This window comes from Amblyomma maculatum, chromosome 11, assembly GCF_055883805.1.
Source record: "Amblyomma maculatum isolate TAMU_Amacu chromosome 11, ASM5588380v1, whole genome shotgun sequence".
In the NCBI taxonomy this organism is placed as follows: domain Eukaryota; kingdom Metazoa; phylum Arthropoda; class Arachnida; order Ixodida; family Ixodidae; genus Amblyomma; species Amblyomma maculatum.
The window spans coordinates 118,086,162-118,111,181 of NC_139354.1; the positions used below are offsets into that span (position 1 = coordinate 118,086,162).

At 44.1% G+C, this 25,020-nt stretch overlaps 1 protein-coding gene across 4 annotated transcripts in view; it reads right to left on the minus strand.

Annotated features, from left to right (window-relative positions):
• Nucleotides 1-24,589, minus strand: part of LOC146174838 (TBC1 domain family member 15-like) — an 82,578-nt gene extending 57,989 nt beyond the window's left edge. The window contains exons 1-5 of one of the 4 annotated variants that reach the window (XM_084584005.1): nt 24,158-24,589; nt 14,622-14,711; nt 14,051-14,213; nt 11,565-11,823; nt 9,532-10,391 (exon numbers count right to left, since the gene is read on the minus strand). In XM_084584005.1, the coding sequence (XP_084440131.1) occupies nt 9,532-10,391; nt 11,565-11,823; nt 14,051-14,213; nt 14,622-14,711; nt 24,158-24,160 (1,375 nt within the window). In that variant the 5' untranslated portion in view covers nt 24,161-24,589. Of the gene's footprint in view, nt 1-9,531; nt 10,392-11,564; nt 11,824-14,050; nt 14,214-14,621; nt 14,712-16,301; nt 16,756-24,157 lie in introns of those variants that run through there. The other 3 variants (XM_084584002.1, XM_084584004.1, XM_084584006.1) reach the window with 3 other exon arrangements.
• Between the last annotated feature and the right edge of the window lie 431 nt (nt 24,590-25,020).

A 25,020-nucleotide genomic window follows, 5' to 3' on the forward strand; every position in this document is an offset into this window, starting at 1 on the left:
GTGCGAGTGCCCCTGACAGAGGTCTGCAACTGATTAACGTGATAACGTTGAGGGCCCCATTCTCTAGAAAATACCGTATAGGTGCTATCACTAATGTGGGTGAACAATCACGGGCACACCTCTGGCAGGTGGTACTTGGCAGGTCACAAGGACAAGTTGGCAGCTCCTGCCAACTAGGAAAGCTCCCCTGAGGTCGAATAAACCCTCCTGGACCCTTGAATTCCTAGTCAGATACATTACTTCTAGGCAACGCAGGCGTTTTCCCATGGCTAGGTTAAAGCAGGGCTACGTCAGATGAGACGGCTGATGGCTGTAACTAGCCAGTGTGTGCGCGATAACACGTGTACAAATTAAGATATTAGTGATTTAGCGAGTGACAAATGCATGCACGCCATGAGAGTCCACAAGGAAGCCACAGACGAGTGCCATTAATGCTGTTCCGCCGTACCCTAATTGGTAGAGCTTAGGCATCTCTCAGCTTTTCATTTGCACCTGAGAAAACCCTCTTGTGTGTGAGGTTGCTTGACAGTGCAGCCCTAAGTCTGTGGTAAACTCCACCTAAAGCAAAATACAACTGAGACACCAAGGCCAAGGGGAATGGCAAGAGAAAATGAAAAAGAACTTTGAAACAAGGGCTAAAAACCGGTCTGCTGCCCCTCAATGAACCATTAAACCCCAGTCACCAAAATCCACCTTGGGTGGCAAATTAGCCCATTGTGACTCTTAGGGGAACTGACTATGACCAAAGCTGCCGCTGTTAGTGCGAGGCCATTTAGTCAATAGTAATATAGTTGCGCAGGCTACACATGCAACAGACGACCTGCACATTGTCAAGGAACTGCGGGTGGAGGTAATAATTTACGCAGCGCACACTATGACGGGCCTGTAATACGGTCTTGAAACTGGCTGTAAAATTTGTGCATTATGCAGATTAAAAAATCTATACATCTCTGCACCACAAAATGTTCTCAAAAGTGACCCAGTAATCTACAAATACACATGTTCTTTAAATTCCTATTCCCAAGCCTTGGAGCAATGCCTGGCACCAGTCTCTCCCGCAAATCCTGACATGCGACGTCATGCAGCTCACCATCATCAGTTGGAAGTGGCCGTCGTGGGCTCAACAGAAAACGCGACAATCTCCGTAAAAAGGGAGGGTGACAACCACGACCTGCTGGAGATGGTGGCACGCCGCTCTTTGCTGTGACCAGATAGCGAGCAGCCAGGAAAGAAAAGCCTACTACACAACAAAGCTGGGTGGTGCAGAAGTTGATTTCTGGCTGGCACCAGTGTAAGAATTAATAAAGAGAAAAGGAAGCGGGCTGTTTTGAATTGCTTATATTTCTGGCAGCACACGAGCTGGGCACAAAATTTCCAAGGGACAATGATAGCAGATTCAATATCTTGCTGGCTTGCGCTTTTCTTTCTCTCGGTGGAATCCCTTTCAAGAGCCTTTTGAAAGGGATATTAAAGAGTTAGTTTGTTACATTAAAGGGCCACTGTCCAGGGGAGGACCTTTTAGGCGAAGGAGCCCAGTGTTTCGATCAGGTACCGGAGATAGTCTGTGCAAAATGCTACAGGGACACGCGTGCCGCAAAGCAACGAAAATACAAATCAAAGCTATCTCATGCTCTCCTTCGGGAAGCCAGCTTCCCCGTTTCCTGCGCTGGCCCGTCGAGCCACAGCAATGACGTACTTCCCGCGAACGACGTCCATTGGTCCGTCTCGCTGTCTGAGGGTGAAGGATGGGTGTCTACCGCTCGCTGCGTGCTTTTCCCTCGCCACGGCCCGACTGAATCCAGAGGTGCGCGCTCCCTCGCCCGTTTTCTTTCTTTTTTTCGCGCAGGCAAAGTGCCACGCCCCACCTCCTGCCAAACGCGGAGGAGGAAGGGGAATTTGTCTTGTGGAGGCTAGACGACCGGGTAGGAGAGTGAAAAACCGTTGCGAGGGAACGGAAGGAGATAAACACGACAGAATCAGATGATTGGGTGGCTGTAACTGCGTAATTAGCTACTCTTTTCAAAAACATTTTGCGGCCTTTCATTCTGGGGGCGAAGTCTCACAGTCACCGGAGAAGAAAATATTTTCGATCGGAGGGTGGACAGTGGGCCTTTAAGTGACTGGTGATCCAAGAATGCAGACATGTAATTTCTACCGAAAGCAATGCTCAGATAACTGAAAAAAAAAAAAGGACTAGAAACTGCACAACCAGCAGTAACGGCCCTACAACAGAATCTGGCATGTACTCCCACCTGCCAAGAGAATTCCTTGCCAAATAGAACTGGTTATTTCCTTTTGTGCTCTACGCTATATTAACAAGAGGACACCAACACGGCAGGTGTATATGGGAATGCAAAATGCTGCTCTCTTTGTGTGCCACTGCCACCTGCCTAAAGCTCCGATTTGCAAGGCAGTTTCAGTTTCACAAATCGAAATAAAGGTCATTAGAGTAGCTGTGTAAAAAATTACATTTTTCATCTTTTTTTAGGCAAGTGCAGGAGACAAGACAGCATGGAGTGCGGACAAGTGCAAGGGGCTTTGAACACTGAATGACCACAGAGCACCACACAGTTCGATGTGCCGGTACTTAAACAGGCAGCCATATGCAAAACCACTGGAGGAGACGTAAATATAACGGCCCCATAGTTCCTTTAGCAAAGGGTTGTTTATGGGTTTCAACATCCAAAAACAACTTGGGACCTAAGAGAGGCTGCAGTGATGGTTCGGAAAATTTCGATTACCTGAGGTTCTTTAACATGCACTGACATCACACAGCACATGAGTGCCTTGCTTTTCAGTTTCATTAAAAAGCAGCCACCGTGGCTAGGATAATCTATGTAATAAACTTCTTTGGTAAAGTTAAGTAAGGTTAACCTATTTAACATTGAGCCTATAAGCACAGCTAAATTGCATTAAATTGGCACTGTAGTCAGGAGGCAGTCAAACTATCCCACAGATCATTAACAGCAAACTGCCTGAATGCCATACTGCCTCAAAAAACAGCCATACCATTCCAATTAATATCAACTGCTTTTTTTCTTAAGGCAAAAGCCTTTAATGGCTCATGCTGTCGTGGACATATTGTGTCCCGATTTTGCGGCAGCTCTGGTTGACCGAGGCGGGATGACGTCATAGAGGTCGCGACCAATCACAGAGCACCACCACAGTATGCGCGAATTTGTGCCTTATATGGCCACATGTCAATCAATGATCAATCACTAATTAATAACTAATTAATAAATTGATTGATAATTGATGACTAATTAGACAATTCATCTTATTAATTATTAATGCAGCACTCAGGCTTTCGCCTTTCACTACTTTAGTCTCTAAAGTCCCTCGTAATTTTTTTACCATTTTTTGCTATCAGTTAATATTATGAATCACGGGCAGTGAAAAATTTCTTACTCTCTGCCTTAAAAGACAGAATCACTAAGGGAGATAAACACAAACTATCTGCTCGATTGTTTCCCTTAGAATGATACTTAGATGTTAGTATACATGAACAACCCTATGGCATTTGCCTACACCTAGTTTTCCACAACTCTGACTGTTTCCTCATGTTGTTTTCATTTCAACCCCATGAAGTGGTGACGATGACACTAAAGCTGGCTCCAGGTTACAGTGAGAAAGAAAAGCCGTGACGTGCAGTTGCCGACAGATTTACCAGACTCTGCAGGAAACTACAAATGGGACAAATAACTGAACAATTCAAAAACCCATGAACTTAAAGAAAAAGAAACTTCATTGTGAGAAACCGGCTTCAGAAATCGCGAGCAACATCATTTTGCACATTTCGTTTTTCCAGGCAACTATAACAGACTCCAGTAAGAGAGTATAATACGAGGTTCTTTTCACAATTGTATCACGCTGGATTTCTGCCATGTATCATAAGTGGATAAAAAAGATTGCAGCCTAAATTCGCAGTTCAGACCTCGTTATTAATCAGCACTATCAGCATCAGGCTTCCAGTAAGAGGAGGCACTATCTAGCGAAGGCATCGGCTGACTGTTTCATGGTTTTAGTTCCACTACCTTGATTTCGCGATCCTCGCAGCCATGGTGCCCACGAAGCACATGCGATCAGAAGCATGCAAAGCACACCTCGCACGGATCTCTCAGGGGCCTCTACAGCCATGCTAACGTGCCCTAAAGTCGAATCGCAGCCACTTGACCAGCCTTCCTAAGGAGCGCGTCAGTCGCACTTTTGAGAAATGTGGGATAGCGAACGCTTTTAGAAGTGCTGAAAATGATTTTATACAGAAAGCTGTCTCTAGGAAGGAACTCTCGGGAGACGACACATACTAGATGACGACGATCGCAAAACATGAGAGGGGTTCAACGCTGCTGAATCAAATGTGGAGTGAAAGCTTTGGCTGCGATTGACTGAGCGTTGCGTCGAACACAACCAGCGTTCCATTGAACACATCGAAGTTCACTGGCGTTCTATGGAGAACCCACTTTCCTGGCCCATGCATGCGATGCTGGCAGACGCTTTCCTGCTCTCCTCGATCAGCTCTCTCCGATGACGCGCATGTGCAGTGTGGAAACTGCCCTTCTCCTCTCCTATCCGGCGCATGCATTTCTGGGACACCACTACCCTCCTCCTCCTCCTGTGTGTGGCAGCACTGCATACTTGAAGTCTTTGGGTGACCCACGAGCAGTTTGCCCACGTGCGGTGAGGCTGCTTAACGAGGCACGTGACGTAACAAGTCCGCACGTCGCACGCAACACACCTGCGGCAAAAGCCAGTTTTGGCGCATGCGCACTGCCGCTCTCTTTCAGGCACCGCAAAATGCGTGAAGGGTAGCGTAGTGCAGCTTTCATCAAACCTCCAAATCTGGGAACACTTCCGGGCGCACATGCCGCCCTCCTGTGCACAGATGCAAACAAGCGCGAGTGTGGCACATGATGGCCGGCTGCTTGTGTGCTGCAATCCCGTGTCCAAGCTGGAAGCAATCTACTGGGTTTACGACCGCCAGAGAACCGAATGGCAGGCGAATGTGAGGTGCTCTTCTCATCACAGTGTGTGAAATTCTCCGATTATGCATGTCGGCGCGAGAGGGGGAGCGATACAGCAGCGACGCATGAAGGCTAGTGACACTATTCACAATGCCTGGTGCGTTGCACGCAAAAGCGCAGAACACTTAGGGTTAACTAGGAAACCCCTAAATGTAGAACACAAATATTTCTGCTGACCTTCCCCCCCTAAATTTTTTTTTTTCCATTTTTTTGCTATTCCAAAATTACACCACATATTATATGCGGGTTTTTACAGTAATTAGGTAATCATTGATATCCACCCAAGCGAAATGTCAATGAGTAATTACTCCCTTATTACAAATCTACTTCATCTTGGGAGATTCCCCTAAATATCTGACTAATAACAGACTGCGCTTGAACCAGAGTCAAGCTTTTGTCCCATCCACACCACCAATACAAAACTGCAACTGCCAGTTGGTCATACACTGTGAGCAATGCCAAGCAAAGGCAGATTTCGTTTTCCTGGGCAACGATGCTTGTGATGACCGAGAATGGGAACCCATAGGGAGGTGCAAGAAGCGAGTATCAGACTGCACCCCAACCCCCACCACTACTTGCCCGGCACCATGGCCAGCCCCATCTGAGCAGAGGTAGTTGGCATTGCCATCCCAAGGTAACGCCAATATTAGACCTTGCCTTAGGACGCTAGGTAAGAGGCCAATTGGTAAGACAGTCGGTGTCTCGAGACACCCCCCTGCGTCATCGTCTCCTTTTGTCCTGTGTCTGCTACGGTTTTTTAAGACACCTTGCCGTCATGCCACTCACAGCGGCGCTTCCTCCTCTCACTCTCGTCATCCAAACCTCCTCAGCTCCCCGATTCGCCGAAACCGACCATGTGGGAGTGCGCATCTGTTTTTTTGTATTTTGTTTTACAAGTAGCAGCAGCATTTTCCACTCATTTTTAGATTTTTTTCTTTTCTGTCCCGCCGCTTGCCGTACCTTTGCAATTTGAATGCTATGGGTACAAGCGGACTGCGACGTAAAGAATGGGGCATAGCAACAAATGCAACTAGAAGTTGGTTGTCATGCCATCCTGCCGTGCCTTCGGTTGTGTGCAGTTGCAACTGCAAAGCTTTGTCAAATAATTGCAATCCATTTCCATTCCAATTTCATTTACCTGTCCCGCTGAACCTGTCCTGCTGAACCTGGAATAGTTGCATATACTAGTACGGGCTTTTGGTTCAGTTCAGTTTAAACCTTTAAAGAGAGCGGCTGCCTTCTATTGTCAAAACCCAGTCCCGTAACACTAGAGCAACTTTTCTGGGCCACCTTTAAGGATCTACCAAATTCTAGCACATTTTGGACGCAGTAATAAAGGCTACAGGACTCTGGACATCCACACTTGGAGCATATATGCAAATGTTTCCACGAGGAATAAGACATGAAAATGCTTTTCCAAGGACAATTCACCCCTTAGAAGAGCATTGCATTATATATCACCTCGTTTTCGCGGTGCACTAATGCTTTCTTTTAATCAAAATTTTGTACTAAAATAGTTTCCATTCAATTTAATCCAAATGCCAGAATACTTGACCTCAGCATTAATCAGTTTAATTCAGGCACCATAGCGTTTACTCCAAGTGCCAAATATTCAATCCGTATCTCCAAACTGTAAACACACCAATGATTAAAGAAATATAATGCCCATTCGGCAACCAATGAGCCTGTCGTAAGTATGGTTACGCCATTTAGAACCATACCAGTCATGGGCCCAGTGTTTACAGCATACGGTGCGCCTACAGAAGGACTCGGTCAGTAGCTGCATGAAGTCAGCAGGCGTTAGTTATGGCCAATGGCACATGATTCCCCCCCCCCCCCCCCCCCCACGGGGTCAGTAAAAACAGTTACACCATTACAACTGTAATAAAATCCTCCAGAGAGTGTCAACGAAATAACTAGGACAACCTCTCTGCAATGAGCCAACAGTCCTGTCACACTACTTTTTATCACTTGGAACTTGACCTGTCACCTCCACAAAGCAATTATTGATTTATTTATTTATTGGTGATAGGATGGTTGTGAAATGACGCAGTATTTTGAGAATAATAAAGACACTACGGTGACGAACCACTTTAGCTGGGTGATTTCATGATGCCACGTGATGTCCTGGAACTTGTACAATGAGGTGATATTTTTGCAACACTATTACGATGGGCATCAGATAAAGCAGCCTTGTATGAATAATACTATCAACTTGCAGTCATATTGAAATCTCTTGCACTGTAACTGAAACACAACTGGCTCAGCGCGCCTGCAAAACAACTACAGCGTTACACACAGCTTTTTTGAAAGTCAATACAGTAGAACCCCTTTATAGCAAAGTGACTGGGACCAGCAAAAATCTTTACCATATTAGGGTCTTCACTATATAAGTTGTTGGTGATACATGGCCCTGAAGATGCTGTCTGGTAGTTAAATGACCACTTACTGAACACGCCTTGTTGCATAATGAAAAAAAAAAAAAATTCTGATATAGCTTCTATCTCTGTCTTATCATCTCTTTGTGCAACTTTTTTTTCAGTTATCAAAATTTTTTACACCAAGTGGAAGTACCTCTTAAGCATGAGGACAACGTGGCTACAAATACAATCGAGTTTGATTTCACATGAAAATCAAAGCCTTGCATGAACAAGGTGTAACTTTTTACTGTTTTTGTTTCTTAAAAGGCAGTAGATGATAAATGCACACGGCAGTCAAGTGCTGCAAGACCGAACAGGCTGCAACTCCACTGCCTTATGCTTTGTGCTGCACAGTACTGTGAATATTTGCCCGTTTCTTCCCCTTCCCTATTTCTTGCTGCACTTTTACTCTCCCTTACTTTCTGAACGAACTGCACCGCCTCCTTTCCATGTTTGTAGACAGCTTTACTTTTTTTTTCCCCTACGCGCTGCATGCTTTCCCCCACGGCTCCAATGGCTCCATAAAGTAGGCTTCTAAAGTAGACTCCACCTAAAAGGGCACACGGTGTTATTTTTCTGTTTTCAAATACAATAATATCTTTTCCTCGCGATTCAAAGCAGTGCACGAGCGACGATGTCATATCGTGGGAGTCATCGTCACGGCCATGACCACTTTACTATACCCGATATTTACAAAAAATGTCTTTACTATAAAAGGGGAAAAATGTACAGTTGTCTATGGAAGATGAACTGGGACTTCAGTTTTACTTCACCACATCCGAGTTTACTATAGCGGGGTTTTGCTGTACCCCGCGCGGTTCTAATATCACCGCTCAAGACCATCGCAATAAGCGCGTGTAAGCTTCACTTATCTTGAACATATTACTGACAAAAAACCGTCCTAACACTCCACACGGCAAACGAATAGGTAAACTGACTTCTGCCCCTATGACAGAAAAAAAAGCACACCCCTTTCACATATTGAATGCTTCAAACTCTAACAATTATGCAACATTACCAGCATTTGTCGAGGCACGACTAGCTGATAACACGCAGTCTCAATATACAGGTGCTTTATTCTTTAAAGAAAGACTCGTTGCTGTTTTTAAGTGCAATCTCAACTAAGTATACATTGTACGAGTGCGAATAAAGAGAGTCTGAAAAATTTGTCAGCTACTGCAAGGCAGCTCTGTTGTCATTTCAATTCACTTCCACGGTCATGTGAAGCTGCCCTTTAAGCCAAAATGACAAATGAACAATGAGCCATAACAACTGATTCTTTTAATACGCACCCCGTAACCTGCAGTCAATTAAAATATGACAGCCATCCCACGTCCGCTGAAACCAAAACAACGGGACAGGCTAATTATTAACTCCATGAGACCATTTCTGTTGACCGATATCCTGGGCATCATTCCAAACGAGAAACACCACCAAACTTTAGCACCAACAACCCTACAAATAAATTTTCATTCTTAAAAGACTATAGACACCAAATTTTGCTGGCATTGTTTTTTTTGTTATTGATGCGTAAGACATTCCTGTATATATGAATCACCACGTGAATTTTGCTTGACTACTAGTAATTTTTAATTGAATTTCCTTTTCTCACCAGTTTCGGTTTAATTTTCAGCAGCCGAGAGATGGCCGTGACATCGCAATAAAGTCTAGGTCACGCACGGCACGAAAAAACAGCAATATAAACACTGACTCTCCGCCTTTTGTAATACCTGTCCTTGAGGAAGGCTGGCTTTATTGTTCTGAAAAATGACACAGGAACGACTATATCACTGTTTTTTTCATCTCTCACGTGACCTAGATTTGATTTTGACGTCACAGCCATCGCCCGACTGTTGAAACTGAAACCGAAACTGGTGAGAGAAGAAATTCGATTATAAATTATTCAGCAGCTATAGGCGACTGTCATGAGGTGATTCATGTACTGCAATGTCTTAAGCATCATTATAGAAGACAAAACACGACCTCAAAAATGAAGTGGCTATACTCCTTTAACATTCTGCCTGACACAATACACGGTTAGGGAGAGAGATGTAAAAGAGAAGTAAGTAGAGAGAAGAAGCAAGGCTCACCGGTTTTGGCACCGCTACTATCCCCCACCATCTCGCGACGTTCCCGTTTGGCCTTGAGGAACAGGTTCTGCCATTGCTTCTTCACCTCGGCTACGCAGCGGCCGCCCGTCGCCGGGTGGTGCTCGTTCAAGATGGTCGTCACCTCCTTCCACCCTTCCAGCTTCTCCTTTTTGCTGATGCCTTCGGCGAGGCGCGGGTTGACCAGCGCCCGCCGCTTGCGCAACAGCGACAGCAGCTCCATCTTCTCCTCCGTTGGCCAGTGGGGGCCCCTCCGGCGGATAGCGGGCGGCAGAGACGACTGGCTTCCTGATGGGCTCCCACAGTGGCCGGGGGCTTGGCTTCTGACATCGCTAATGACCAGGCCGCTGGGGAAGGGTGGCGGTTGCAGAGGGGTGGTGACGTGAGCTGGCAGCACTGCCGGAGGTGGCGGCGGAAGAGGCGGAGTTGACGGTGACTGCACTAAGAGCTGCACCGGATGGGGCACAATTGAAGGCTGCAGCTTGCCGCCATCGGCCGGAGGGTGGCTTCCGGACTGGCTCAAAACTAGCCGCAACGACTGCTGGGGAACAAGCCGGGACTGGCCGTTGGGCTGGCTTTGCACCATCATGTTTGGAGCGCGCGAAACGAGGAACTGGATAGCTTGTGGAGCACTGATCAGAGGGTGTGGTCGAGCGACCGCAGTGGGGACGCCCGACACATCGGAACCACTTGCGACTGTCTCTGTAGCTTGGCTTGCGGTTTGGGTTGTGGCTGGGCTCGGAGCTGGGCTTGCAGCTTTATCTGTGGCTTGTTCGGTGGCTTGACTCGAGTCCTGGAGCGGGCTGACGTGGACGAGGGAGTATGCGTCGGCTGGATCGCTCCTTGAGACCCGAGAAGAAGGAAAAGGTCCGGAGCACAGACGACGAAAGCGAGGAATTAACTGGCTGTCTTTTGGACCGCTCTAGTCAGTCATCGCTTTTGGCGGCCGCGAAAGGCGGAGCGGAACGGCACCGACGCAGGCACACAAAGATCGGCCAGAAGAAGAAAAAAGAGACACATCCAGTGGATGAGCAAGACCAACAAAATCAAGCAACAGTGTGCCATCGCATCCTCAAGGAGAGTCGGAGCAGCTGCACAGAGCAACATCTCTTTTTTGCTTCTTTTATTTTCTACTATTATGAACAGCGTCGGAAGAAAACAAACATCTCGTATCTGATGCAACGCTCCCTAATTCAATAGATACAGTCACCTTTACTGAACAATAAAAGTAACCAACTCGTTAAAATTAATCATACAAACGAGCAGCAATATTCCCCAATCACAGGATGCCATTTCCGCAATCATAAGAAGCATATCAGCAGGCCAGCACAAGGGTTGATAACATCAAAACGTCTCTCACGGTCGTACCAATCAGCCAGGCCAAGCCACCAGCATAAAAGTAACGGGATTTGCAAAAGTATGCAACAAAGCACTATCACATTTTGTAAGACAGTGGGCATCAGTAAAATGCAACGCATGCGATTTGTTTGCATGTCTGTGTGCAATCCATTTACTTAACAAATTTCAAGGGGCGCGCAAAAAAATAAGAAGTGTCCAGTCCACACCGCCCCAGGTACACAACACTAGTAATACCCAAACACAGCAAAGATGGCTGAGGTCTATATAAATTTGCTTAGCTGGGAGTGCTTGTTCGACATAAAGAGATGCAGAAACTGGTCGGAAAAGTAGTGGGCCAGATGTAGAAATAATTACAAGGCAGGCTATTCACTTATCGACTTTGCTTGTACCTCAAATTCCCACCCATTCTCTTCCCATAAAAAAAGGTTTCGGCACTTTTTTTTTTTTTTGAAGTAATGCGGAGTTTACTTCGTATTCCTTTATTTTATCACATACACCTAAATGAGTGAAAGCCATCTTGAATGGCTCACTGCTAGTCAACTCAACTCCGAATGCTCTCGCGCTTCATGTTTGCATCAGAGTTAAACGTTGCGCCCCCCCACGAGCAAATGAATGAACAAACAAGCATGGCAAAGGTGGTGATGGCAGGCTCTCACCTTTTGAAGGAGACGTGTTCATGCAGGGCGCGGATGAAGTGCTCATGCCGGCGCTCGATGAACACGAACACGGGCAGGCGCGTGCCGTCACTCAGGTTCAGCGTGAGCTCGTGCCTGTCGCCCACCTGTCGTAGTCGGTACGAGTTGAGCTCAGTCACCTCGAATGAGATCGACTGCGCAGCGGGAGACGAGGAGGATGAGGAAGAGTCCCCAGAGGAGGCCACCGTCCCATTGTCGTCCTTCTTGATCTTCACTACACCTGTTTAGAAAGCGGAAGGGAAGAGAGCGTTGCGTGTGCAAATTGCTTTAGCCACGCAGAGCAGCAAGTGCTCGCGTGTTCGACGTTTGTCACATATTCCCGGGCTCGCCACGAAGTCTGCTCTGAGGCTGTATGGTCGAGCACTTATGCAGCTACCAGGGTCGCTGGGGACAGGATGGGACAGAACAAAACACAAACTAGATAATTAAAATGAGAACTATGGCCCAATTTTTAGAAAGCTCCTTACCTCAATGAAGATGCCTTCAGAGCAACACACCCTCCTGTAGTAAATTTTCAAATATGCTAAGCATGGCCCCCTTCATAAGGAGTACCGTATTTACACGATTGTAAGTCGACCTCATCTTTAAAATTCGAAAATCCGAAGTGGGGAGGTCGCCTCACAATCGAAACCAAAGCATGGCACTCTTAATAAGAACAAGATAAAAACTATGTCAAGGAGGCTATAGCAAATCTGTTTGCTCTACGGCTTTAGGGGGAATACTGGTCTTAAACTTAATTTTTCTATTTATGAATAGATTTACACCAAACTTTCAGAGTTTGTTTTAGTATTCTGATTCCAAAACTGCAAACGTTTTTATTTTCTTCGACAGCAAATAGTTTTTGACACAGCAAAGAAAGCATGTGTTTTGTTTGGAGGAGCCTTGGTAATTAAACTTAAGACCTTGTGGAGAAGATTTCTATTTCAAAATGATCTAGAGTCAGCAAGGAGTGCAATAAGCATATATGAATATTCTAGAATAATTTGGATGAAAGTTAGAGCTCGTCAAACTTGAAACAAAAAAAGTTTGTTTTGGCAACTCAAACAAATTATCTATTTTGAAAATTTTCTTAACCAGCCAGTGGTTTATAGCCAACATTATTGCACAGCCGATAAATTTATCTTCCTAGCAAGAACAGAATCATAGCAATAGCAGATATAGAACCCGAGATATCACTCCTCCAAAAGGCTGAGTGTGTCAAAAATTCAGTATTGAGAAATTGAAGAAAAACGTATTGGCAAATTTTTGACGCACCACAGCTAGCAGCAACTCATTAAAGTGTGTTCTGACTAGCTTCCGAAGTCAATGCATCATTTACCATCGATATAATTGCCCTCGAAAGAATGAAATTACTGCCAAACTGAATGCATGGTCCGGAGGCCGCCACCAAGACGAGTGAGTTTGTAGCGGCATAAAAATATGCATTTTGCCGCCCACACAAACACACAAAAATAAACCCTCCATTTCTTCCTCTTGGTTTTAGCTGGATATGACAAGCACACATCTGTTGCCTAACCCATGCGCTTCCTATCGGTTAGGAATGTTACACAACGAGGCCTGCGTTGCTGCTTTTGTTCATGTTGCTCCAAATCTTGCGTTAAGTTAAAACGTTGTGGAACCTTGATCAAAACTTCACTTAATGTGGGACACACTCAAACAAAACTGTCATTTTAGGTCAAGTAAATACAGCTTTCCTGTTGTTTACACTTGCCATACCTTTATTGCTGCGTTTTTATATATATGACATTATATATGGGGAAGGCAGGAGCGCTCGCGCTAGGCCCATCGCAGTTCATTAAAAATCATCTTACGGTCATCGGTCATCATCTCTCTGTTCTCTGTGTTCATGGGCTCACAGCCTCACAACAATATGACACTGAGAGATTTTGTATTCCTCTACCTTCTGTGCTCTGAAGAAATGCTGAAGCTTTTCCAGAGCTGTGATTAGAACCTGAACGCAACGGTAATATCTCTATCAGGTATTAATGGCCACCCATGTTGAAGGTACCATTTATGCGAAAAGTAGCCAGGTCACATGTTTTGCTTCTCAGCTGTGCATCGCGGAGCACTTAGCCCTTCTCCCCACCCCCGTGTTTCCAACTTCTGCAAGGCGAGAAGAATCCCTGACTTTACCTTTTAATGACCTCTTGATATTTAAGGAAGTCATAAAAAGGCTCCATATACAAGTGATGAGCAAACCATACAAACAGTTACCTTTCACAAAGGTTGCGCACTAACCATACTTTCATTTATTTTTTTTTTTTCCCACCCTAGCAATGAGGACCCAAGTGGCAGCCACTTTCCCCCCCCCCCCCCCCCCCATTTCTTATGGAAATAAAAAATAAACCTGGAACCCCCCGAAAAAGCAAAGCATCGAACGAGTGCACCTGAACCCCCCTCCAAAAAGTGGCGAACAGTGCGAGCAAGTCGGAAGAGGAGTGACGCACCGGATGACCTGGTCTTGTCTTTGCTCCCAACGTGGTATGACACCGTGCTGTCAGCGGTGAGGTCCTCCCAGACACCTGCGGAGTCCTCGTCGTACCGCTGCTGTTGGGCTTTGACCTCTGCCGGCGGCCCGTACGGGGACCAGGACACAATGTGGCCGTGCCTCTGCACCACCAAGTCCAGGTCAGATCAACACACACTGGTGGCCCTATTAGGCACTGCCTGTCACTTCAGCTTAAAAAAACACATCTTCGCACTTGTTTTTTTTTTCTGCTCAAATAATGTGGACAGGCTGAAGAAGGCCATATAATTCGTTTTGAAGTTTCAAAGATATACTGTGTCTGCAAATAGTATGCAAACGACTGTCATGTAATAAAGGACAGTGACTACACAGGAAAGAAGGTGATCAAAGGTGGGAAAGGGCCTAAAGGCAGCCGTGGAAAAGGCCCAAAGACAATGTAGCAGGAAGCCTAAGGGCGAGAAACTTCAAGGGAGGAGTCTGTTATTGATGGGGAGTAGCGGAGAGGATTCATCAAAAGCATTCAACGCCTGCACTTCGGCTGCTAAACTCACCTCTTTTGTGATCTCCAGTTTCCCAGAAACTGTCTGTTCCCCCTGTGGGCTGGCGAAGCGCACGGATACATTGTCTTGAGTGTACGTCAGCTGCACAAAAGAAAGCGAGAAGTTGGGGACAGCTCCCACACTCATTCACTCACTGTCATTCACCAATTCACTCATCCATGTAGTTTGCTGCTGCAAAGCCTTCACCACAAGTGATGGCAAGCTAAGGCGCTGTCCAAAAAAAAAAAACTAGTATTACAGGCTTATATACCAGGAGATGGAGATGAAAAACGGAAAAAGCTAATATAAGGCACTACGGCAGATATACTATTACTAACACAACCTCGGTACAGTCAACACTATGTAAACCAAAATGATTTCCATTTACATGAATATATAAACAAACGTGCAATGGCGAGTAAAAGCAAATGCATAAGGTGCTTGAAAATTTCGACACAGCGCAGTAGCAGTGCCGGCAAACGACCTAGCCAAATTAGGGACAGCAATGCCCCAGCAAGATGAACACAGCATGCAAGTTTTAATATTAATAGCCTGTTCTAATACATTTAACAGACTGTCTCAGTGCACATTATTAGTACAGGTTGTAATCGATAAACCTTTCTCAATTCTGAGAAAACCAGGTAACAAAACAGAAATGGGTTTGACTTTAGTAAACCCATGGTCTATGCCCCAAGTGTCAGTCGGGAAAAAAAAAATAACTTCTTTCCTTCTTAGCTCGCTTTATGGGTAGAAATGAGAGGGCTGAAACTGACAGGAGAGCAAAAAATGTCGGTGACAGTCAATAATTGCAATAAGTGCACGCAAAACTAAAGCGATGACATTTACGATTAATCTCCCCAAGAAGTTAGTGGCTTTGCTTTAAAGACAACAGCACCAAAAAGCATAACGATATCACAGGTGTGACCGGCTACTGCTGTTGTGGCACACACATTCACAGCCACTGACTACAAAGTGTTCCCCTACATCGAAGACTGACTCTAAACAATGGCATTTTTGGCTAGGGTGATGAAAGAGTGTTTCATAAATCTGAAATGCAACCTGTCTGTTCTTACTCCATTCATTGGAAACTGCGCCAGCATTTCTCAGAAAAACACATGCACACAAGAAAATATAGCATTAGAAACTACTGACGCACGCTCTTTTTTCAATACAGCTGTTCGGAAAATTGGAAACAAACTAATTTAAATTTACCACAGGCAACGACAAGGATGCTAACAAGGAGAGCCAGCACTAGATGCCAAGCTTTCGATACACAACCTGCTTTGATATAAACTAACCCACATTATACGAACACCAAAATGAAACTGTGCTAACAGGAAACAAAATCAACCAGCATTATGCCTCACAGAACTTGTTTAAAAAAAAACTAAAAGATGTGCAGAAACCAATGCGAGGAAAATGATGGCCTGTCCTAGAAACAAGCCAATCCTTAGTGAAGTTAAAGTTAACTATATTACAATGAGCTCCATACACTCAACCAATGCATAAGGGGGAACAGCATGCACATGTACTAAAAAACAATTCTGTGCCAGGAATATCCTCTAGAAGGCACTGAGACAGCGACGAAGACCAAGAAAGCTATAAAAGAAATGAGAAAATAACAAAAAGCAAACCCTGGTTTGAGCACGAAACCAGCCATATCGAACCACAATACCGAATCCCCAGTCATACCGGATCAGGGTCGGGAGAGTACGACAGCCGTTGACCCATCTTTTGCCAACGGTTCATTCCGCGCACACCCGTTGAACGCGTCCACATATTCCACGCCAGAAAGGGCAACACTGTCAGGGCCATAGATGCTGGTGAAAGCCACAACTTTCCCGCTTCCCGAGGCCGAGAACTTCCTTCTTAGTCCCTCAATAACAGAGAGTTCAGTATCAGAAAAACATTACAGCAAACCTCGCACGCATCCGTTTTTGAGACCGTTAGGCGCGCTCCACAGGCGCAAGAGTATCCGCTAGAGAGAGACCACCAATCGGCCCTTATCTTATCATGGCAACAAGCATGGCCTACGCGATCAGTCCTAAAAGGCGCGCCGCCGGGCCCCGCTGTGCTCTGGGTAAACACAGGAGTGGTGCCTTGACGGGTGGTCGTCAAAATAGTCAACACAAGAAAAGAAATTCTTGCTGCTGTACTCAGTGACAAAGAAAGGTGTTATGAAGGAACACTTAAGGACAAACTGAAGTTGGTCTATATTTAAATACTATCGCGTTTTAACTAAAAACGAAAAAAGGAAAAAAGCCACTTTTTGAAAAAAGAAGCTTTTCAAAGCCAGATAGGGCCAAGAAAATAAACCCAGTTACTGCCACCGCTGGCTGGTTTCCACAAGAAAACTGCAGGATGCTGGCTACTACTTCTCTTTACAAATCTTGGACGGCACAACAGATGGCATCCATTTACACGGCCAGCAATCACAGGGTCCTCAATGGTCGTCACAAGTTCGATTCAAGCAAGAAATAAAGTGGCCAAATTTCAATAACCCATTTTTAAATTAAAAAATTCAATAGAAAACAAGAATTAACAGAGCCAGAGAAACTTCACGAACAAGTCCCAAATGACAACTTAACCGCTACTCCCTTCGCAGTAGGATGGCATCGAAGGCCTCAAAAACCAGTTTTTACAGAATAATTTATTTTGTACCATTATTAATGTAAGGACCGCTAATCTATCTCCGTATAACTACAGAAAAACCAATACCAAAGCACACGATTAAAGTGATGCAGCGGTATCTGCTGATGGCAACAGCCCAAAAAATTCTGTTTTTGCGAGTGGAAAGGCAGCTAATGTATAAAAGCTTCCTGAATGTCCGAACTGCCATAAAAACTGAGTTTCTTTCCCCTATCGAGTCTGTGTGTTTTTAAAAGCTGGTGATTCCAATCGGAATCCCTAGCCAGTAAAGAGGTAGTGCTGTCGAAAAGAGATGAACACCATTTCCTCCCTCATATTGTGGAAACACATGCGCACTCTGATAATCTCTACCAACAAGTAATCAGAATGACTCGCCACTCCGCTATGCACCTAGTGGCATGACACACAACAATATGATGAAACAGCTGCATCGCAACATATGCCAGATTACACAGATTCCTTATCACAGCCACCTTTCACAGTTACATACGTAGGTAGCAGATTTCAGGAAGAAACAAAAAGAGTAACAATGAGCATAACAACGCATGTTGCTCCTAAAAAGGGACACAAACTGCACAATAAAGTCGCAAGGTTTGTCGTTAAATCTGATAACTGTTCATGCATGGCCACAGACATCGCTTCATGTGCGAGCAATGCCCAAAGCATTATCGTTGCAGCTCGGTGTTGAACCAAAATCAGCACCGAGCTACAACAATAAGGGAACCAATGGAAGTACATTTCATTCAAAAAAGGCAACCACAATATATAAGCATGCCGTTCTTATTGCTGGTTGATAAGCAAGTTTCTTAACAATTCCCGATCCTGAGAGGAGAGTAAGAAGAGGGGGGGGGGGGGGGAGGGGGGGGAATTTCTTGGTATAAGAAAAAGAAAAAATATTGGGAAGACCTGTTTTGTATCAGGGTTATAATAGCGCTTTTTGTGGAACCTAATTCCAAATTTATTTCTCTTTCTTTCTTTCTTTTTTTTTTTTTTTTTTTTTTGCTGATTCGGTTTTCATCCACCAGGTTTTAAGAACCACTTCATTGGCAAACACTAAACAACTGCAGTGAGGAGAGATACTTCCTGCTGGTGATAAAAGTAACGTCAAGCATATGGTGCTATCTAGTAGTATTGCAGGAAGGCATAAACCAGACCAAGAAACCAAGCCTCGAGAGAAGGAACGAAGCAGTTGAAAAGAGAATGAGAGATTGCTTGCCTTTCTTTTTTAAAGGAACTTTCTACTGACATTTTCAACAATTTTTTTCTTGCTTCATTGGAAAGTTCCATTACCAAATTAACTAATACCCAGCTGTAGAGCTGAGAAATAGGGCAGAACAATTTCAAACCTAATTTTTCCATATAGTAGATTTGTTTCTCTCACCGGTAGCCTGCATCTGCAAACACTGACGTCATGGACGTGACACACAGTTAGTATAGTAACTCTATGCAGCTCTAAAAGCCGCATGCAGAGCATGTCATTTACTAAGATTCACAGATTTTGTTAAAACTACAACAGAGAGCACCCAAATTGCTTGAAATATAATGAAATAAATAAATAAACTAAATAAACCTAGTGACATTTAAAATAGATACCAATAACTAGTTTTGCCTATAGACTAACACCGCTCTGTGATGTAAGCAAAATGCGGTGATGCTGCTGACACCAGGCTGTACCAACAGGGAGTGAACAGAAGGCTTAGCGCCCATAGTTGACTTCTTAGTCGAAAATAAATTTAAACTAAGAAGCTGCCACAACTAAGAAGCCACCTCATTTCTCTAGCCCACTTCCAGTAACATCAGCAGTACCATAGGGTAGTGTACTCGGGCCACTGTTGTTTCTCATATATATTAATGATATCATCAATGTAATAGCTGACCCAATTGAAATTAGGCTCTTTGTAGATGATTGCGTCCTTTTTCATGAGATCAACAACCATAATGACCAATTACTCCTCAACTCCAGCCTTAATAGAATTCAAGAATGGTGCAGTGAGTCGGATATGAAACTAAACATAGGTAAATCGGTCTTCATGAAAATAACAAATGAATCCCACTCACACATTCATTTTCGCGCAGTCTTCCATCGCAGCCTCTAAATGAAGTCAGTGAATATAAATACCTTCGAATCACTATACCTAATAAATTTCGTTGGAACCGGCATATTGCAAACATATGCGCATCTTCCTTCCAAAAGCTTTCCCTTCTACAGCAAGATCCACCAAGTGTCAAGCTAATAGCATACTCATCAATCATAAGACCCAAGCTTGAATATGCCTCCACTGTTTGGGACCCGTACACAAAACTTAACATTCACTCACTCATGCAAAACTTTTAGTTTTATTTTTTCCAAGTATCGCACAACAGACTTACCAACTGAACTGACGATGCAACATAACATCCCAATACTCCAGTTACGCAGGAAGATTCAACAACTTTTGCTCTTACTGAAACATAAATTGTTAATGAACTCCTTGCCTACACCCGTCTGACAAGAAATCGTCACGAACCCCTACTAACACCTTATAATTCTAGAGTAAACACATTTAAATATTCTTTTTTTCCGCATACTATAAAAGAATGGAACCAACTGCCACCTCGCGTAACTAATAGCATTTACTCCATTGACCTAGGTGAATCTTGATTACCTTGTTGCAGATTCGGCAAGCAGCTGCAAGCAGAGCGACGAAGAAGAAGAGGTTTGGGACTGGGAGCGCGGGAGACTGAGCGCCATGTTGCTACACTGACGGCAGTGGGGACAGCTGGGGATTAAATGTATTCAGAGGTGTCCTGGTGTCTGCCCTCATTTTCTATATACCTGTGACTAACATGATATGATGTTGCTTCTCTAAAAGATATTTGTTTGTGCTTGAAATAACGTCTTTTTTTTTCTACTGCTGTGTTCATTGACGCATTCTATTGTTTATTTCCAAAGTGTTCAGTTATTCTACCCCTGGCTGCTGTGAATATTGCGTTGTGCACAATCACTTTTTGTTTATGTGATATTGTTACTGTTGCCCCTCCCGCTAGGGCACATCAAAGGGCCTGCAGTATATTCTAAATAAATAAATGAATTAGATCACACAATTAATTCCACTAAGTCCTAACATAGCCTGATGAAATAAAATGTGCAGCATGTGTGTATTCATGGTAGCAGGCTTCATGTGAGGAGGCAAGGGAATGCTGCAAGACCTGACTAACGGTACCTGCCCCTGCTTTAAGGTCAGAAAAATAGGACCTGGTTTCGACCCTGACTGCAGCATACTGGTAATGACAGTATTCAAGCTTACCAAGTTAGCACCTGAAAGAATGTTAGTAAATTTCATCCTTTCTTTTCATGTCCCAACACTTGACTTGGGCTACATATGATGCCCCAGTAAAAACACCAGGGTTAACTTATCCACCAGAGGTGTTTTTTTACAGGCAGCAAAACCTCAAAAGTTTTTTTCTTTTTCTTTTTACCCGTGGCAAAATGAAGCCACCTCAACTAGTAATGAAAACTGAGATACTGCGACTGTTAGTGAACGAACACTGCACCTGTGAATCAATAAGTATAACAGTTGGTGAAACATGGTCTGGTCGAGTGCACACGTCGACAGTGAGAAATTTTCTTTCAACGTTGCTGATGTCACTACAAATTTTGGCAATCGTTTATGAAAGGGATGTGTGCCTTTCATCATCACTACAAATATTAGTAATGATGATTGAGCCATCACCATGGTGACTATAATGGCTATAACGTTTTTCCAGAAAACTATTAGAATATTAAAGATTTACAAACAATGCTAGAGCATTCTTTCTTTATATACATAATCTTGGAATATGAAGGTCAATGTACACTCCTCCCTTAAACTGTGTAGCATGATTACAAGATAGCCGAGGAGTTAAAAGAGGGTAGACAGAACTACACAGCTGGCCAACAACTATAGTTAAAAAACAACTTAAGATATGCGTGTGAGTCAGAAGCAACTGCCCTCTTCTTTTCTAGACAAGCACCAGCAGCAGTAGGCTGCCCTTAGGCCTAACCATAACTACTGCATTATTATATTGTTATTTTCCTTTCATGATATCATCAAAAACAGCCATACTAAGCCCATTGCAGGGAAAAGTCCTCTGCCATGTCCTCCATTTAACTCAGTCCTCTACCAGCTACAGCCACCTAATCCACACAAACTTTCTAATCTTACCAGCCCACCTAACTTACTGCTGCCCCTGCCAGGCTTGTCTTTTTTTAAAATCCAGTATGTCACCCTTAGCGACTATCTAACCCTCCCTCTACGTTACAAGCCCATTTGCCCATTTCTTTTTCTTCTTTTAGACTAGAATGCCATTAACTCTTGTTTATTCCCTGATCCTATCTGCTCGCTTCCTATCCCTTAATTTTGCAATTACCATTTCCTGTTCCATAGCTTTCCGTACCGCCCTTAAAAAACTAGAACCTGTTTCATTAGCGTCGACATTTCTGCCCCTCAGATGAGTACTGGTAAGATGCAGCTGTTATGTACTTTTCTCTTTAAGGATGCTGATAAGCTATCATTCATGATTTCAGAATACCAGTAAAGTGCACTCCACTCCCCTTACCGCTTCCAGCACCTCACTCCCTATCGTAAACCTACTAAATCAGCGCCTATCATAAACTGTTGCTCCCTCCTTAGACCATCGGCATTCATTTTAATTTTTTTCAATCCTCAGACTCACAGCTTGTCATATGTATAAATCTATTAAAGATTGTTAAAAACGGCACTCAGTTTGAACAGCACACACACACAGCCAAGGTCAAACTCTTTCAGGAATAGCATCTGAAGGTGTTTTTTTCCGAAACAGGTTCTGTCTTTGACTCAGAAAGGATGTTAGGATTCGGTTATCAATGAATAGAATAAGAGACACTGTGCCTGCCCCCAAACTGTAATGCTTGAGCTTTTCCCTACATCTCCATACAAGCATAGAGTAAGCAAATAAATACCAGTAATACAAATTATAAATTAGTTCAATGAGCTTTTAGGGAACCCTTCCAAGATCGAGCAGACTTGAAAATAATGTGTAATTACTCATCAGCAATTTTGAACGAAGACATGTTTTCACCTACAGCTATGAAGTTTCTGAGAAAGTTACAAAGCTTTCCTTTGCAGCCGTATAGCTTCTTGTAAAAAAGACGCAATGCCAATAATGCTGCACAGTTGGCAGAAAGGTGAGGCACGTCCGTGCATCCTCTTTCTTTCTTGTGCACAGTCTTTTTTTTGTGCTAGACCTTTTTATGAAACCATGCACCAATTAGACCCCTTATAAATAATAATAGAAGTTACGACTATGCTTCAATGGATGCAAATAAGCAGTATCTCCCTAATACCAGTATAGAAAGAATAAAAAATATAAAAAATCCCTGGGTAGAACTTCTAAGTCATGCGCAAAGGCAAAGCATACCAGCATGATGCACATTTACAACTATAGAGGCCTTCTATACAAAGTCTTAGGCGAAACCAGTGCATGATACACTGGACTCTCACTAATTCAAGATGACACTTTGGTCTTCTCGAAATCAATCATACTTTTTCAGCTCCTACCTGTTTGAACGCCCCACAGACCAAGCAAATTTCCAGTAACTCCCCTCTGAAATCCGAATTTATGAGAGGTCCAACTGAATTTTCTTCAATAACAAGTGTGACAGCTACACACCAATCTTTAGGTATCTTTTCATAAGGAAAGCACAGTTTTAATGCGCACAATATTCCTTTTAGCGCCGACAGCTTCAGGCTGTCATTTTCTGCTCCAACAGGGCACTTAGAAACTGGAAGGTTCTACTACCAGACTGTTTCATCAGGTTAAAAACGATGCCTTTTCCTAACACGGTTTGTGCACGTGCATGACAAAATTTATAGGCAACTGTTTTGGACAGCAGCGTCATTTGAACTTCTGATGTTGAGAAAGCAGAATTCAACCCAGCTTACTCTAAAAAATTTGCTCGTTAATTAAGAGTAGCTCGCTCACCTTTAAATCCTCCCCCCTGCATAGTCTTTTTTTGTGTGTGTTTTTGTCACAAGCCCCTCCGTACTAATGCTCTCAGGCAGCATGCAGGATGCTTAGTAAATAAATACATTGGTACAGCAATCGCGAAATAAACCCAAGAACCAGTATTGTCACTGCATCTATATCTGGTCTAATTTTTTCGAACGCTAGGTTTTGCATTACCCAGTAATCTAATATAGCACATGGGTCAAGATGCTGACAGACTTAGTGATATTAAAAAGCCCGATAACAAAATGTAGGAGGCTGGAATAGAGAAACAACAAAATGCTATAAAAAAGTTGCAACGCTTCCAGTGCTGCACTAATGAATTCATAGTAATGGAGTTGCTGCAGTTAAGTTTTCTCAAATGATACCCAGATTCCACAGACATCCAATGAAAAGTCAGCAGCCTAAAAACCCACTTGCTACCGTTTCCCATGAATCTGATGTCTTCAGCATTTCATATATTTAAGTGCCAAAAAACTGGTTTTCATTATTCTCATTGCCATGGCTGCAATACCGCGGAACATTTGGCTTTATATGTTTTATTCAAGGGATGCAATATCAACGACACTTAGGGAAGCACCATTTGAACAAGTGCTCAAAGAAGGCCAAGCGCGCTCAGTATCACAAAGTGAATTACTAGAGCGGAAAAAACAACAACATATATCTGCGCGACCCCGTTACGCTGTGCGAACACAAATATTAAGCAAGGACATAGTGTCTCACGTCTTCCAGCAAAAATGAAACAATGAAGTAGGTGTGCCGGAAAGCGCACGGCAGCCGATGCAAAGTCGGGAGTTTAGGTTTCACTTCCTGTAGGATGGCACAAGCGTTTGAAATATGAAACCTCACATGCGTCCTCGCATCGTTCGTTTCAAGAACGCGACAGCTCTTACCATAACATCAAGGGGTCGACAAATGCAGCCAACACCACTCTTTCTTATCCGGTTAATAACCGCACGCGTGAAGAGTACAAAGACAAACGAAAGCCAAATAAAACGGCCAAGATGACGAGCCGAAGCAGTAGTGCTGATCGGCCTTGAAAGCGACACAATGTGGTGCGCTCACGAGTAGAGAGATGTCACTGCCTTAACTACGAGCAATCGCAGACTACGGCGGGTTAACTAGACTATTAAAAGGCCGTGCCCAGTCGCCAAGGGGCGTCACGCGGTCAAAGGCAAACAAAACAAAATCACCAATGCGCGCGCACGGTCGAGACGGACAAAAGTAAGCGAGCGCGAGACCTTCTCTCGCGAACCTATAAACAAATCGCTTATGCATGAACTCGGGCGATGCAACCACAGCTTCGATCTCAACCGAATTTCTATGCATCAATTGTCAGATGAAAGATGGCCTGGCGCTTCGAGGCGACGCCGCAAACCATGCGATCTTCGAAGAAAAGTCGCCGCGTCGGACGTCAAAACAATTTCGCAACAAACGGTCCATCCGAGATGCCCCCTCGTTCCGTACTCTTCAGAGTTTGAGTGGACCCGATTCTCCAGAATAAGTTACGAGCCATGTGAGGCGAGGAAGTGCAATGCGCCTTAATGGCATGGAATGAGCATGCAATAGCATCTTGACAGCGTGCAGCTTAAAATGAAAAATTATCTCACTTGTTTGTCGCCTCCTCCGTCGGCCATCTTTAAAAGTTCGTTGTCGGGGAGCGGCTAAAACTCGCCATGAATAATGCCAGTGTTGCCTGATTTTTGCTGGACAGCCGCCCTGAATCCCTAGCAATCCCTAGGTCGGATTGTCCCTA